At 37.8% G+C, this 15,641-nt stretch overlaps 1 protein-coding gene across 3 annotated transcripts in view; it reads right to left on the reverse strand.

Annotated features, from left to right (window-relative positions):
• PCCA (propionyl-CoA carboxylase subunit alpha) overlaps nucleotides 1–15,641 on the reverse strand; it is a 417,324-nt gene that overhangs the window by 239,223 nt on the left and 162,460 nt on the right. For 2 of the 3 annotated variants that reach the window (XM_032402683.1, XM_032402681.1), the window contains 2 exons: nucleotides 12,374–12,476; nucleotides 4,364–4,458 (listed from right to left, as the gene is read on the reverse strand). The exons of the other annotated variant lie outside the window; for it this stretch is intronic. In XM_032402683.1, the coding sequence (XP_032258574.1) occupies nucleotides 4,364–4,458; nucleotides 12,374–12,476 (198 nt within the window). The remainder of the gene's footprint in view (nucleotides 1–4,363; nucleotides 4,459–12,373; nucleotides 12,477–15,641) is intronic. 3 annotated transcript variants of the gene reach the window in all.

The raw sequence follows: 15,641 nt of genomic DNA on the forward strand, positions 1-15,641 counted from the left end.
TATTATGGAAAAGCATAATGAACTTCTATGCACCTGTTTCCCATGTGGAACAATTATTAATACACAGCCAGTCTTGTCTATACCGTGCACATCTACTTTTCTACCAGGCCTACCCATTTTTTTTTCTACAAATTTTATTTTAAATCAAATCCCAAATTAGATATCATTTCATCTATAGAAACTTCCATATCTGTTTCTATAAGATTTGTAACATAATCACACTTAAAACATTAATAAGAACTTAATAGCATTTAATATTCAGTTAGTATTCAAATCTCTCCGATGATTTCAATTTTTTTCAGGTAATATCTTTGAATCAGAATTCAGGGGCGCCTGGGTGGCTCAGTTGGTTAAGCGACTGCCTTCGGCTCAGGTCATGATCCTGGAGTCCCTGGATCGAGTCCCACATCAGGCTCCCTGCTCGGCAGGGAGCCTGCTTCTCCCTGACCCTCCCCCCTCTCATGTGCGCTCTCTCTCTCTCATTCTCTCTGTCTCAAATAAATAAATAAAATCTTTAAAAAAAAAAGAATTCATATAAGGTCCAGCCACTCCATTCACTTATTTATTTTTACATCTTTACAGTTCTTTTAACTTGTAATGCTCTCTCCCCCTTTTTCTAAGACAAGGATCTGCTCATTTTCCTCCCATTTCTCACAATCTGGGTTCAACTCCAGAATTGTACGGCATTTTAACATCCGCATTACATTTCTATTTCTCATAAACTGCTGGTTAGATCTAGAACCCTGAATAGATTTCAGGTTGGAATGGGGGAGGGGGAAGCAAGAAAACTTCACAGATGGGAAGTGTACCTCCTAATGTCTCCCTTTTGGTGGTTAGGATTAATCATTGGATAAACAGTTCTGCTTCAACTTAATGGATACAGGCATAGATGACATTTCAATGCTAACTAGTTGACAAAATTAATACAAAAAAAGAAAGAAACCCAAAATTAACATAATAACATTTGGAGAATCTCAAAGACAATGGAGTGAAACTATTTTTGTATTGTCTGATCTTGTCCTTTCTCTAGTCATAAACTCTGTTAGTAACACTCAGAGCTATAAGCAACCTCATCATTGCACTCAAAACACAGCAGTAAATTCAATTTCTAGAACTGAAAACTGAAAATTCCACTTATTTAAGATTTTACAAATAATAATATACAAATACCTATCAAGTCACTATTAATGACCAGTTCTCATTTGGGGGTTTGTCTTATGCTGTTTTTGTTCCTACTGCTTTAAATTTTCCTCTTTTTCTCTCAATTAAATGAGTTCAAATGAAAAACTTGTATTTCTAGAGAAAGAGAGAGGAAACAAAAATAATAGTTCAAGGTTCCTAGTCTGTGAAAGATTTTTATCCCAGGTAAAATCTGAATGGGTTTTAAATAAAAAGTTAATTACACTGAAAGCAATAAGAAGAGAACACAAAACTATAAAAGTGGGTATGTCAGAGACTATCACTGTTCTACCAGCAACCCCGTACCCTTCTTCCACACAACGAAAATTTTAGCAGAGCACATGGTTACTTAATTAAAAAAAAGACATTTCCCAACTTCCCTAGCAAAGTCCCTAACTTCAGATCACTACCAAGCAATCAGCACTAGTAGGTTCTGGGGCCCTTCCTTAAACATACAGGTAGAACATTCCTTTTGCCTCTTCTTCCTTCTCTCTTTCATCCTGGTGCTGGGCCATGAGATAGGGTCACGCCCCATGCAGGCCACAGTGGACTGTTCTTCACAGCATGGTGGCTGGTTTTTAAGGTAAGTGTCCCAAGAGACAGGAAATGGAAGCTGGAAGTTTCCTTAGGCCTGCACACAGCATCACTTCTGTGCAGTCTATTCTCAGAGCACAGAATCAAGGGGAGGGTACAAAGATCCCTACCTCCACTCATCAACAAGAGAAGTGGCAAAAAACTTGGAAACCACGTCTTAAAACTCCCACGCTATACTATGTGTTTAAAACCTAATATAATTAAAGCAGGACTTGCTTTGTGCCATTATCCTGTAATTAAAAATTCACTCATATTCACACCTCTTTAAAGAAACTATACATACATATCAAGGCACACTGGTTATGACTAAGTTACAACTAGCTATACTACTTATTGCCTGATTATTAAAAATGACGATGTACACTCACCTGGCGGATTTTTAAGGACACAGAGACAACTAGAATATATACAAATACCAACCTAGCATCAAATTAGAAATGAAGTTCCATGAAATTGCTACACTAAACACATCTAAAGGTAGCTTGGAGAAGGGCCCAAAATAGTTCTGATAAATCAAGGAATTACTTTTTTTATTATTATTATGAACATACAATATATTATTTGTTTCAGGGGTACAGGTCTGTGATTCATCAATCTTACACAACACACAGTGCTCACCACAACACAGACCCTCCCCAATGTCCATCGCCCAGCCACCCCCCATCCCTCCCACCCCCCTCCACTCCAGCAACCCTCAGTTTGTCTCCTGAGATTAAGAGTCTCTTACGGTTTGTCTCCCTCTCTGGTTTCATCTTGTTTCATTTTTTCCTCTCTTCCCCTATGATCCTCTGCCTTGTTTCTTAAATTCCGCATATCAGTGAGATCATATGGTAATTGTCTTTCTCTGATTGACTTATTTTGCTTAGCATAATACGCTCTAGTTCCATCTACATCGTTGCAAATGGCAAGATTTCATTTTTGATGGCTGCATAATAGTCGTGTGTGTGTGTGTGTGTGTGTGTGTGTGTGTACACACACCACATCTTCTTTATCCATTCATCTGTCGATGGACATCTCGGCTCTTTCCATAGTTTAGCTATTGTGGACATTGCTGCTATCAACATTGGGGTGCGAGTGCCCCTTCGGATCACCTAGGGTAAATACCCAGTAGGGCAATTGCTGGGTCATAGGGTAGCTCTATTTTCAACTTTTTGAGGAACCTCCATACTGTTTTCCAGAGTGGCTGCACCAGCTTGCATTCCCACCAACAGTGTAGGAGCGTTCCCCTTGCTCTGCATCCTCACCAACATCTGTTGATTTCTGACTTAATTTTAGCCATTCTGACTGGTGTGAGGTGGTATCTCATTGTGGTTTTGATTTGGATTTCCCTGACGCCTAGTGATGTTGGGCACTTTTTCATGTGTCTGTTAGCCATTTGGATGTCTTCTTGGCGGAAATGTCTGTTCATGTCTTCTGCCCATTTCTTGATTGGATTATTTGTTCTCTGGATGTTGAGTTTGATAAGTTCTTTATAGATTTTGGATACTAGCCCTTTATCTGATATGTCATTTGCAAATATCTTCTCCCATTCTGTCGGGTGTCTTTTAGTTTTGTTGACTGTTTCCTTTGCTGTGCAAAAGCTTTTTCTCTTGAAGTCCCAATAGTTCATTTTTGCCTTTGTTTCCCTTGCCTTTGGAAACGTGTCTAGGAAGAAGTTGCTGCAGCTGAGGTCGAAGAGGTTGCTGCCCGTGTTTTCCTCAAGATTTTGATGGATTCCTGTCTCACATTTAGGTCTTTCATCCATTTTCAGTCTATTTTTTTTATATGTTATAAGGAAATGGTCCAGTTTCATTCTTCTGCATGTGGCTATCCAATTTTCCCAACACCCATTTGTTGAAGAGACTGTCTTTTTTCCATTGGACATTCTTTCCTGCTTTGTCAAAGATTAGTTGACCATAGAGTTGAGGGTCCATTTCTGGGCTCTCTATTCTGTTCCATTGATCTGTGGTCTGTTTTTGTGCCAGTACAATACTGTCTTGATGATGACAGCTTTGTAACAGAGCTTGAAGTCTGGAATTGTGATGCCACCAGCTTTGCTTTTCTTTTTCAATATTCCCCTGGCTATTCGGGGTCTTTTCTGGTTCCATATGAATTTTAGGATTATTTGCTCCAGTTCTGCGAAAAGAGTTAACGGTATTTTGATAGGGATTGCAAATCAAGGAATTTTGAAAAACTGTGCTCCAGAAGCCTTTTGATGGTAGGATAAATTCAAAACGTCATGGTCAACTTTATGAAAACTTCACCAACAGAAGATCCTAGAAGGCATGTATCCCTAGACATTATGTAAGACCAGAAACACCAGCAAGGTCTCTATTACCTAGAAGCTCATGGAAGTCAGGGTTGGCTATCCACCAAACTCTCTCCTCTAGCAAAACCCCACCTTTTTTCCCCAAGTATTCTCACACGTCATGCACTGAAGTACTGAGGATGAGATCAAGTGGCAAATTCTTAATTATAAAAATATACACTAATAGACTCTACCATGACGATTCTACCGAATTGCTACTGAAGCAATTTTAGCCAATAATGGGAAAGAAATATGCTAAACAAAATCAGTCTATTATGAATATTCATTACGAAAAACTCTTACCTTGGTGCTTCCTCCACCACTTTCTGATTTCTTCGCTGAATTGAGCACTCTCTTTCATTGAGCCACAATGCATTCCCATGTTTGTCACCTAAAACCTGACAGAGCAATACCACTCGAAAAATTATACAGCCATACCTATAGAGTATGTGCCCAAGTAACATTTCCACCATGCAACACCCCCTGGTTTTTACCACTCGAAGCTCCCAGAACACACGTACCTCTCAATTATGTTCCTCTTTTGGTTGATGTTAATAGAGGAAAACTTTATTTACAACCCTGAAACTCACTAAAATGTTTTAAAAAGACTTGAGGAAAAAATTCACACATAATATTTCACCCAGTGCACTGGCATATAACATCAATTATACAAATTTTGTGAAGGACATTGAGTGTCAGTAAAGGAAATATACATTCTAGACATCAGTGGTGCTTCAGGAAAACCGTGTTATTACAAACATCTGTTTGTTTTCAACATAATTAAATGTCTGTTGATCAGGAAATGCTATTTACATCCAATATTACTCTGTTACTTACATACGGATGTTTTTACTGTGCTTTATTTTTGTTACAGAAACTGATAAAAGGTCTGGGATTAACATGTAACACATTATGATTTTTCCCATTTGTAATACTGAGAAATAAGCTGGAGTTGCCAGATAAAATAACAGGACACCCAGATGAATATGAATTTCAAAGACTTACTTATTTTTAGAGAGAGTGCACACGTAGTGGGGGGCAGGGCAGAGGGAAGGAGAATCTCCCCACTGAGCACAGAGCCAGATGCAGGGCTCAATCTCACAACCCTGAGATCCTGACCTGAGCTGAAACCAAGAGTCAGACGCTTAACCAACTGAGCCACCCTGGCACTCGTGAATTTGAATTTCAAATAAACAACAAGAAATCTTAATAAAAATAGGTTCCAAATACTTATTGGGACCTACTTCCACTTAAAAACAAATACTGTTTATCTGAAATTCAAATTTAACATGTATCTTACCAGCTAAATCTGGTAACCCTAAAACATGCTCTTGGTGAATATTTTTGCACAGAATGTTTGCTTTTGGGAACAGATTAATCTATTTTCATGACTGAGGAGTAGTTACATATTACTGAATGCATATATTAAGTTCACAGAAATAAAAGCTATTCTAGAAGCCAAAAGGCTAGGCAATAAAATTATTGCCTGTTACTCCAAACTGCTATGCAACTTCTTTGGGCAAGTCACTTTTTTCCCTTATGCATTATCAACAGCAGATACAATCATCTTAATACTTTATATGGTGCCAAAAATATAAAATAAAAAAGATCATGGTTACTGTAAACTATAAAATGAGTAGCTAACATATGAATATAAACTTAATTTTTAGTAATAAAACATATCTAAATCTCAAGAATGATTCCAAGCAAAGGAAAATACTGCAGTAATGAAATGCCAAGAAGTTGGAATTTTATTTTTAAGTCTCAAAGGTGGCTGCATGAAGTACAGTCTAAAAAGTACCTTAACACTAAAAAATACTTTAACACTAAATTTATGCTACTTCATTTCATCCTAGTTGACAAGAAGGTGAAAGTAGACTGTGTCCAAGAAATAAAGCCATGATAACCAAGAATTCTCAGAAATATTTCTAACTGTAAAATATTAGATTCATATATAGAATTACATTTGTTTTCCCCTAAAGTCTGTGTAGTCTCCTAATTCTTTTTAAAAAATCTTGTCATGGGGGCATCTGGGTGGCTCAGTTGGTTAAGCGACCAACTTGATTTTGGCTTGGGTCATGATCCCAGGGTTGTGAGATTGAGCCCCCAGTGGCTGCAGGGCCTGCTTAAGATTCTCTCTCTCCCACTGCCCAGGCCCTTGAAAGCACGATCATGCGCTCGCTCGCTCTCTCTCTCAAAAAAAGGAAAAAAAAGTTTTGTTTTTTCCTAAGCATTGAACAAAAATAGTATTTTTAAAGATTCATTTATTTGAGAGACAGAGAGAACGCAATTGGAGGGGCAGTGTGAGAGGGAGAGGGAGAGAAAGAATCCTCAAGCCAACTTCCTGCTGAGCATGGAGCCCGACCCAGGACTTGAACCCAGAACCCTGAGATCATGACCTGAACGGAAATAAAAAGTCGGCTGTGTGGGGCGCCTGGGTGGCTCAGTCAAACATCTGACTTTGGCTCAGGTCATGATCTCAGAGTCCTGGGATTGAGCCCCGCACCCCAACAGGTTCCACGCTCAGTGGAGAGTCTGCTTATCCCTCTCCCCCTGCCCCTTTCCCTGCTCATGTTCTCTCATAAATTTTTTTAAAATAAAAAATAAAAAAAGAATCGGCTGCTTAACTGACTGAGCCACCTAGGCATCCCTCAACAAAAATAATTTGACAATGATTTATTCCACTAAATAGAGACTAAGTGACCAGACAATATAAAGAGTGCCTGTAAGGGAAGTTAATCCTTAAATCCCTCATGAGTTTTGTTTTGTTTTTAAGATTTTATTTTATTTTTTTTTAAAGATTTTATTTATTTATTTGACTGAGAGAGACACAGCGAGAGAGGGAACACAAGCAGGGTGAGCGGGAGAGGGAGAAGCAGGCTTCCCGCTGAGCAGGGAGCCCGATGCGGGGCTTGATCCCAGGACCCTGGGATCACGACCTGAGCCGAAGGCAGATGCTTAACTGACTGAGCCACCCAGGTGCCCCAAGATTTTATTTTTTAAGTAATCTCTATACCCTATGTTGGGGCTTGAACTCACAACCTAGAGACCAAGGGTTGCATGCTCCACTGACTGAGCCAGTCAGGTACCCCCCATCATAAGTTTTATTTTCTTTTACTTTTAATATAGCCTTTTACCAATGTGCAGGTACTCAATGTGGAAAAATCTCCCAAATACACTGCTTACTGAAAAAAGCTTCATGATAACAGTGTCCACATAATGCAAGCCATTCAGCATCCCTGGATCCAACTCACAAAATGCCAGTAGTGCCCAGGTTGAGAAACACAGGTTTCCACCACTCAGAGTGGTGCCACTGCCACCACCAGTGGCGATTCAGCGTAAGAAAGGACACAGTAGGTGATAGCCCCTGTGTAAAAATAATAAGTGATACACATATATACTTCACAATAGGATACAGCAGGATATAACGGTGCCTGCTTCTAGGGACAGAAACCAGGGGACTTGGAGACAGGGGTGAAAGGAATGCTCACTTTTCATTGGATGTCCTTTATTGTGTGCACAAATTACCTCATATAAATAATTAAATACATGCAAACTGAGAAAAATAATTTTTAAAAAACATAGATCAGATATGGCAAACATCTGTGTTACCTTTTTAAGTTACTAGGAGACACTTTCACCTATGTTTAAAATTATCACCTAGGGGGCGCCTGGGTGGCTCAGTCGTTAAGCATCTGCCTTTGGCTCAGGTCATGATCCCAGGGTCCTGGGATCGAGCCCCACATCGGGCTCCCTGCTCGGCGGGAAGCCTGCTTCTCCCTCTCCCACTCCCCCTGCTTGTGTTCCCTCTCTCTCTGTGTCTCTCTCTGTCAAATAAAGAAATAAAATCTTTAAAAAAATAAAAATAAATAAAATTATCACCTAGATTATATGGCACGGCTAATGAAAATAAACTACAAGCTGATGTAGATCTCTAATTACTTAATACAATCTGTCTAACACTTATTGAGTGTTAGTAATGTGAAAGACAATGGCCTAGTTGCTGGAACCAACAAATGAATAAGACCTACTAACTGCCTTCAAGTACTTCTTGGTCTATTTGAAAAGTCAGACAACTCAAGATAAAATCAATGGTCATCTAACAAATATGTAACAGAAGAGGAATACAGAGAAGGGGAAAATTAATTTTGCCTCTACAACCTTACAGGAAGGATAGCCCAGGTATCTCCCCTAGGTTACAGACTTAAATATCCAACAGTCTACTCAACACCTACACTTTGATATCTCAACCTTGTTTCTCCAAAATCACACCCTGATCTCCTCCCCAAAACATGCACCTCTCAGTTTTTCCCACCACAGTAAAAGATAGTCCTAGTCTTCTAATTCCTCAGGCCCAAACCCTAAAGCCATCTTTGATGCCTTATACTTTTTCTTATACATCACATCTGATCTTTTAGAAAATCTGGTCTACCTTCACAGAGTATCCAGAATTCAATCACATCTCACCACCTCCTCTACCAACACCCTGGCCCAAGCTGCCATCATCTCTCACCAAGAATTACAGCAAAAAAAAACAAAAACAAAAACAAAAAACAAACTCCTATGAGATCTCTCAGCTTCAAATGGTGGTTTTCAAATACAAAGTAAGAGCCAATGACTAGTATGTGCCTCCTTTTTTCTTCCTTTACCTTGTTGATTGGGGTATTTATTGCAGTGTCATACCCTTTTCTCATTGCTGTAAATTTGATGAGCAGGTGTCACACTGTCTTCAAATACAGAGGTCTTTGCATCAGAAGAACTGCTTTTAAGGAACCATATACAAGAAGTCTCACCCATAGCTGGACCAAGTTTGAAGACGAGATTCTGGTCTTGGAAGATGTTTATATTCTACTTACAGAAGGACATGATCATTGGGGGGCTGGTCAATGGGCTGTGCTAGACCATATCCAAAGTGGGCCCCCACATTCAATAAGACATTAAAAGAATCATTCACCACGGTCATGTGGAATTTATGTCAGGGATGCAAGGATGGTTCAATATTCACAAATCAATGTGATACATCACATTAACAAAATGAAGGAGAAAAAACACATGATCATCTCAATAGATACAGAAAACGCATTTGACAAAATTCAGCATCCATTCATGATAAAAACTCTTAAAGTGGGCTTAGAGAGAACATACCTCAACATAATAAAGGCTACATGTGAAAAACCTACAAGTAACATCATACTCAGTGGTAAAAAACTGAGAGCTTTTCTCTAAAATCAAAAACAACGTAAGGATACCCACTCTTGACACTTTTATTCACAAAATCCTGGAAGTCCTAGCCACAGCAATCAGACAAGCAATAAAAGGCATCCCAACTGGTAAGGAAGAAGTTAAAACTGTCACTATTTGCAGATGGCATGATACTACACACAGAAAACTCTAAAGACTCCACAAAGCATCTATTAGTGGTAATGAATTTATTCAGTAAAGTTGCAGGATACAAAATTAATATCTAGAAATCAGCCGCATTTCCATACAAGAATGAAGTAGCAGAAAGAGAAATTAAGAAAACAATTCCAGTTACAATTGCACTAAAAAGAATAAAGTATCAAGGAACAAGATTAACCAAGGAGATGAAAGACCTGTACTCAGGAAACTATAAAACACTGATGAAAGAAACTGAAGATGACACAAATATAAAGCTATTCCATGCTCATGGACTGAAAGAATATTGTTAAGATATCCATAGTACTCAAAGCCATCTACAGATTTAATGCAATCCCTACCAAAATACCAACAGCATTCTTCACAGACCTAAAACTAATAATCCTAAAATTTGTATGGAATCACAAAAGACTCCGAACAGCCAAAGCAATTTTAAGAACAACAAAGCTGAAGGTATCGCAATCCCAGATTTCAAGATATACTACAAAGCTATAGTAATCAAAACAGTATGGTACTGGCACAAAAACAGACACATACATCAATAGAACAGATGGAGTGCCCAGAAATAAACCCATGATTTTATGGGCAAGTAATCTATGACAAAGGAGACAAGATTATACAATGGGAAAAAGACGGTCTCTTCAGTTAATGGTGCTGGAAAAACTGGACAGTTACATGTAAAAGAGTGAAACTGGACCACTTTTTAACACCATACACAAAAATAAACTCCAAATGAATTAAACGGCCTGAATGTGAGGCCTGAAACCATAAAAATCCTAGAAGAGAACACAGGCAGTAATTTCTCTGGCATCAGCCACAGCAACATTTTTCTATGTCCCCGAAGGCAAGGGAAACAAAAGCAAAAATAAACTATTGGGACTACACCAAAATAAAAAGCTTTTGCACAGCAAAGGAAACCATCAACAAGAAAAAAGGCAACCTACTGAATGGGAGGAGATTTTGCAAATGATATATTTAATAAGGGGTTAATATCCAAAACACATAAAGCACGGGGGCACCTGGCTGGCTCAGTCAGTGGAGCAGGTCTCTTGGTCTCAGGGTCATGAGTTCCAGCCCCATGTTGGGTATGAAGCTTACTTTAAAAAAATACACACATATACACACACACACACACACACACACACACACACACACATACAGAAACTACAGTATTTACTAGACCTATACATAACATTACCATGTAATCCAGTAATACTTCTCCTCAGTATATCTGCAAGAATGTATATATCCATAAAAAATCATAGCAATTTATTCATAGTATCAAAAAGCTGGAAACAACCTGAAGATCCACCAACAGGAAAATGGATAAATTGCAGGTTATTCAAACAATGAAATATCACAGAGCAATTTTTTAGAATTAATAGTAACACACAGCCTCATGGAACAATCTCAAAGATATGATGTTGTATCAAAGAAGCCAGATATAACCAAAATATATTGTATGATTTCATTTATAGAAGTTTAAGAACAGGCAGAAATACTCTGTAGTGTTAGAGGTCAGAACAGGAGGCCAAGTGGAGGGACTGACTGGGAAGTTGTATGAAGAAGTCTTCCGATGTCACAGAAATGTGCTATACACAGATCCGGATGGTTGCTGTACAGCTCTACATGCATGCATAAGAACTTTGAGTCGTACACGTAAGATCTGTGGGCTTTAAGATGTGGTATCTCACTTCAGAATATCTAAAAACAAAAAAACCCAACAACAACAACAAAAACCCCTGCTTACTTCAGAAAGAAATACACTACAGTCAATGTTTTAAGACTATTTGCTGATTATATATATTTGCACATTTTTTCCCACTCTGGAAAACTGGAGGATCTAGATGAATATTTTCTACCCATTAAAAATACCTAGGGCGCCTGGGTGGCTCAATCAGTTAAGCGTCCGCCTTCGGCTCAGGTCATGGTCCCAGGGTCCTGGGATCGAGCCCTACATCGGGCTCCCTGCTCCGCGGCGGGGGGGGGGTCTGTTCCTCCCTCTCCCGTTGCCCCTGCTTGTGCTCTCTCTCTCAAATAAAGAAATAAAATCTTTAAAAAAAAAAAAAAACTATGTAAAATGATAATTAACTTCAAAAAACCACAGTGACAGAATTTAGGACTTCTATTATGCCTCATCAGAAGAGGCAAGGGCAGCAAATAACCTATTATTTAGTTTTCTGATTCTCTATTGACACTGAAATAAGTAAAACAATACTTAAACTTCAGTATAATTTTAAATTTGATGTTTACATTTTATCAATTTTAATTCAATTCATAGCCATAACATTCTTAACAGAAGACGTTCTTAACAGAAATGAAAACTTCAGGAGACACTGTCTTCTTCTGTGTGTTATTTCAGAAAACCAATTTTTTGTCTTGCTGAAATCCACACCCCCTACAACCGCTTTAGCAGTTAGATTAAAATCTTAACCTGAGTAGAAGAAATTATTTACTCATGTCTAAACTAGCAATTCCTAGAAGAATGTCTGTCTTGGTGAGCCACACAGACATTTGGTGAACTGAAATGATAGAAGTCCAGATCAAGCACTTTATTAAAAAAAAAAAAAAAAGCAAGCCCTGTCAAGGTGTCATGGCCCAGTCCCAGAATGGGACTGAATGAATCTCTAGGTGCAAAGTATTTAACTTGGTCAGACAGCTTGGGACTGCTTCTTTCTACAACAGGATTTTTATATCATTCCCTATGTTGACCAACAGCCTGGCACTTTAATGAGAAGTATACCAGATTCCAAAGGGAAGTGATCAATTTATGCACATTCTCTATTTTGAAGTTATTCAAGCATATCAGAACAATTCACAATCATTCTAAATGGAAGAAAGGATATGTTTCCAATAGGAATAAATGATGTTTTTTTAAAGTCATAATAATTAGAAAACATCTTAAAATGTACCAACCTGGATTTCTATATGACGAGGGTTATCAATAAATTTTTCTATTAGTAGTCTATCATCACCAAAACTAGAAGCAGCTTCTTGAGATGAAAATCTAAAACCATCCCTAATTAAAAAAAAAGAAAGAGGGAGGCGGGAAGAACAATCAAACTAACAAAACAAATACAGCCTTCAATATAAAAGTAAACAAAGCAATTAAATATTTTGGTTTACTTATGAACAAAGCAAAGAAAAATTCACTTAATGCACAAATAACTAAATTTACTTTCATTGACCAACAACTCCTACACTCACCAGCTTTGTGACCTGGGGTCAGTGATTTAACTTCCCTGACCCTAGATTTGACCCTAGATTTTATAATGAAATAGGAATACCATTACTTAGTTGACCAACTGTTAAAAATTAGATTTTTTTTTAAAGATTTTATTTATTTATTTGACAGAGAGAGAGAGAGAGAGACAGCGAGAGAGGGAACACAAGCAGGGGGAGTGGGAGTGTGAGAAGCAGGCTTCCCGTGGAGCAGGGAGCCCGATGCGGGGCTTGATCCCAGGACCCTGGGATCACGACCCGAGCCAAAGGCAGACACCTAACAACTGAGCCACCCAGGTGCCCAAAAATTAGATATTTCTAATAAACCACACAAATCATATAAAATTCCATTTCCTCAACCCTAACATACCGTAATTCCACTAATAAAAAAAATTTAAAAATGCATATTAATTTGACTCGAGTCAGAATATGCACACAAAAATGCAAAGGGCCAACTTGGCCAATGGCACAACTGGGGCAAAACTACAGTGAAATACTCAGTGAGAATGAACATACATGAGGAGGATCCTCAAGAACATTTTATGATATTTTTTAATGATATTTTAAATACACACACTTAAATGTAACTGCCCTTCACATACCCATACAGATCATTACAACTTTATATCGTCTTTGAATTGTTCAAAATTAATCATTAAAAGAGAAAAGTATAATTTTTGAAAATAAAAATACAGATATAATTATTGCTTTATACATTTTATTCCCAAACTATAATAATTTAAATTGTTATAATTAAAATATGCTCACTAAATTCATACACTATGAAATGGGCCCATTCAGGGGCACCTGGTTGGCTCAGTAGATTAAGTGTCTGCCTTCGGCTCAGGTCCAGGGTCCTGGGATCGAGCCCCAAGTAGGGCTCATTACTTGGCAGAGAGCCTGCTTCTCCCTCTCCCTCTGCCTGCTGCTCTGCCTACTTGTGCTATCTCTCTGTCAAATAAATAAATAAAATCTTTAAAAAAAAAGAAAGAAAGAAAGAAATGGGCTCATTCGGTCAGTCTATTAAAAATGCACACTTGCGGGCGCCTGGGTGGCTCAGTTGGTTAAGCGACTGCCTTCGGCTCAGGTCATGATCCTGGAGTCCCTGGATCGAGTCCCGCATCGGGCTCCCTGCTCGGCAGGGAGTCTGCTTCTCCCTCTGACCCTCCCCCCCTCATGTGCTCTCTCTCATTCTCTCTCTCTCAAATAAATAAATAAAATCTTTAAAAATAAAAAAAAAAAAATGCACACTTGCTTACCTAAAACTAATTGAGTATATTATTTTTCACTCACTGACATATTCAGAATATAAAGTTTAATTCTTTTTACAATGTCACTAATAGTTTCTTAATCTTCAGATTAAATATCTATACTTAAATACAACATTAAAATTCTTCCAACCTTTTAATTTGCAAACACTCCATCTGGCATTATTAGAAATAAATACATTTGTTTTTGTGCTTAAAAAATACAACACAGCAAGTAAACAATGACCAGAAGATAAATTCAAAACATATTGCAACAATTCTTGTTTCTCAGAGTTCTCAGGGAAAAGGTATCAGGTTTTCTTAGTCCTCTATTACTTCTTTGATTTAGGGGAATGGAGTTTTTAGATCTTTGGAGACTACAAACCTCAAAGAAACTAAAGCACAATGAATTATTGTTTTTAGTACCATATGACCAACTTTTTATTAGATGGGGTATGATGATTCACAAAGAAAAAACAAAGCACTTTATAGTTTCTCTCTGCTATAATGACTAAGAGCTTTCATTTTGCATTTAAATCAAGAATACTAGAGAAAAAAAAAATCAAAATCACCCAAATAAATTATCACAATTTGAAAGCATCACCAGGATATTTTGGAGTTCACAGAAAACTACTTTAAAAACATTTGTTATGGTCAGTTACACATTCATTTAACAAATATTTACTCATCATGAAACCATGTGCCCATTGTCTATTTAGGTGATGGGAATACAAAAATAAAGCAGAAACTGCTCTGAAAGCACCCAAAGTCTAGCAGGGGTATTCCAAAATGTAAACATGGTCAATTTTCCATTGTGCCATATTTCATTGAAATGTGGATAGGGAAAAGAAAGACAGAGGTTAATACGAAGATATGAGTCTACTTTCAACAACCTTTGTGATTCTCACTCTAATTTAATATACAATAACAACAAACACTATTTTTTTAAAAAAATCTTTCAGATGTTCTCTAAAGATTCCAAGATAAGCGATAGATGCTACTTCCCTGAAAACACTTAGGAAAGATGTTGCAAGGGGAGACACTCCTCAGAATAAAATAATAAAGCAATTAATGGTTATGAGGTTTTCCTTCCAAAGAAGGCTAAAATTTTTGTGGATCATGCCAAAAAAAAAAAAAAAAAAAAAAACCCCCCCCCCCCAAAGGAGAAAGGAAGGAGTACGTACAATGTGGCATATTAATAATTGGTGACTCTAGGGGCGCCTGGGTGGCTCAGTTGGTTAAGCGACTGCCTTCGGCTCAGGTCATGATCCTGGAGTCCCGGGATCGAGTCCCACATCGGGCTCCCTGCTCGGCAGGGAGTCTGCTTCTCCCTCTGACCCTCCTCCCTCTCATGCTCTCTGTCTCTCATTCTCTCTCTCTCAAATAAATAAATAAAATCTTTAAAAAAAAAAAAAAAATAATTGGTGACTCTAGAAGAAAACTATTGAAGAGTTTTCTGGACTATTCTCTCAATTTTCCTGTAGTTTAGATTCTTCCAAAGTAACGAGATATAGAGCAACTTTTTAAAATGAGGAGTATGTATCATTAAATCAAAGTGTCATACTTTCATCAAATTGAGAATATTTTAGATAGAAAATTATTTATGTATTTTTACTAATTTTATTAACATATTTTGAATCAATGTGCCATTTAAAGGTTTATTTACCCAAAAAAGATGCCCACTATATGAATGGATATAGTGATTTCTGAAAATA

Source organism: Phoca vitulina, unplaced genomic scaffold (genome assembly GCF_004348235.1).
Source record: "Phoca vitulina isolate PV1807 unplaced genomic scaffold, GSC_HSeal_1.0 scaffold5, whole genome shotgun sequence".
In the NCBI taxonomy this organism is placed as follows: Eukaryota; Metazoa; Chordata; class Mammalia; order Carnivora; family Phocidae; genus Phoca; species Phoca vitulina.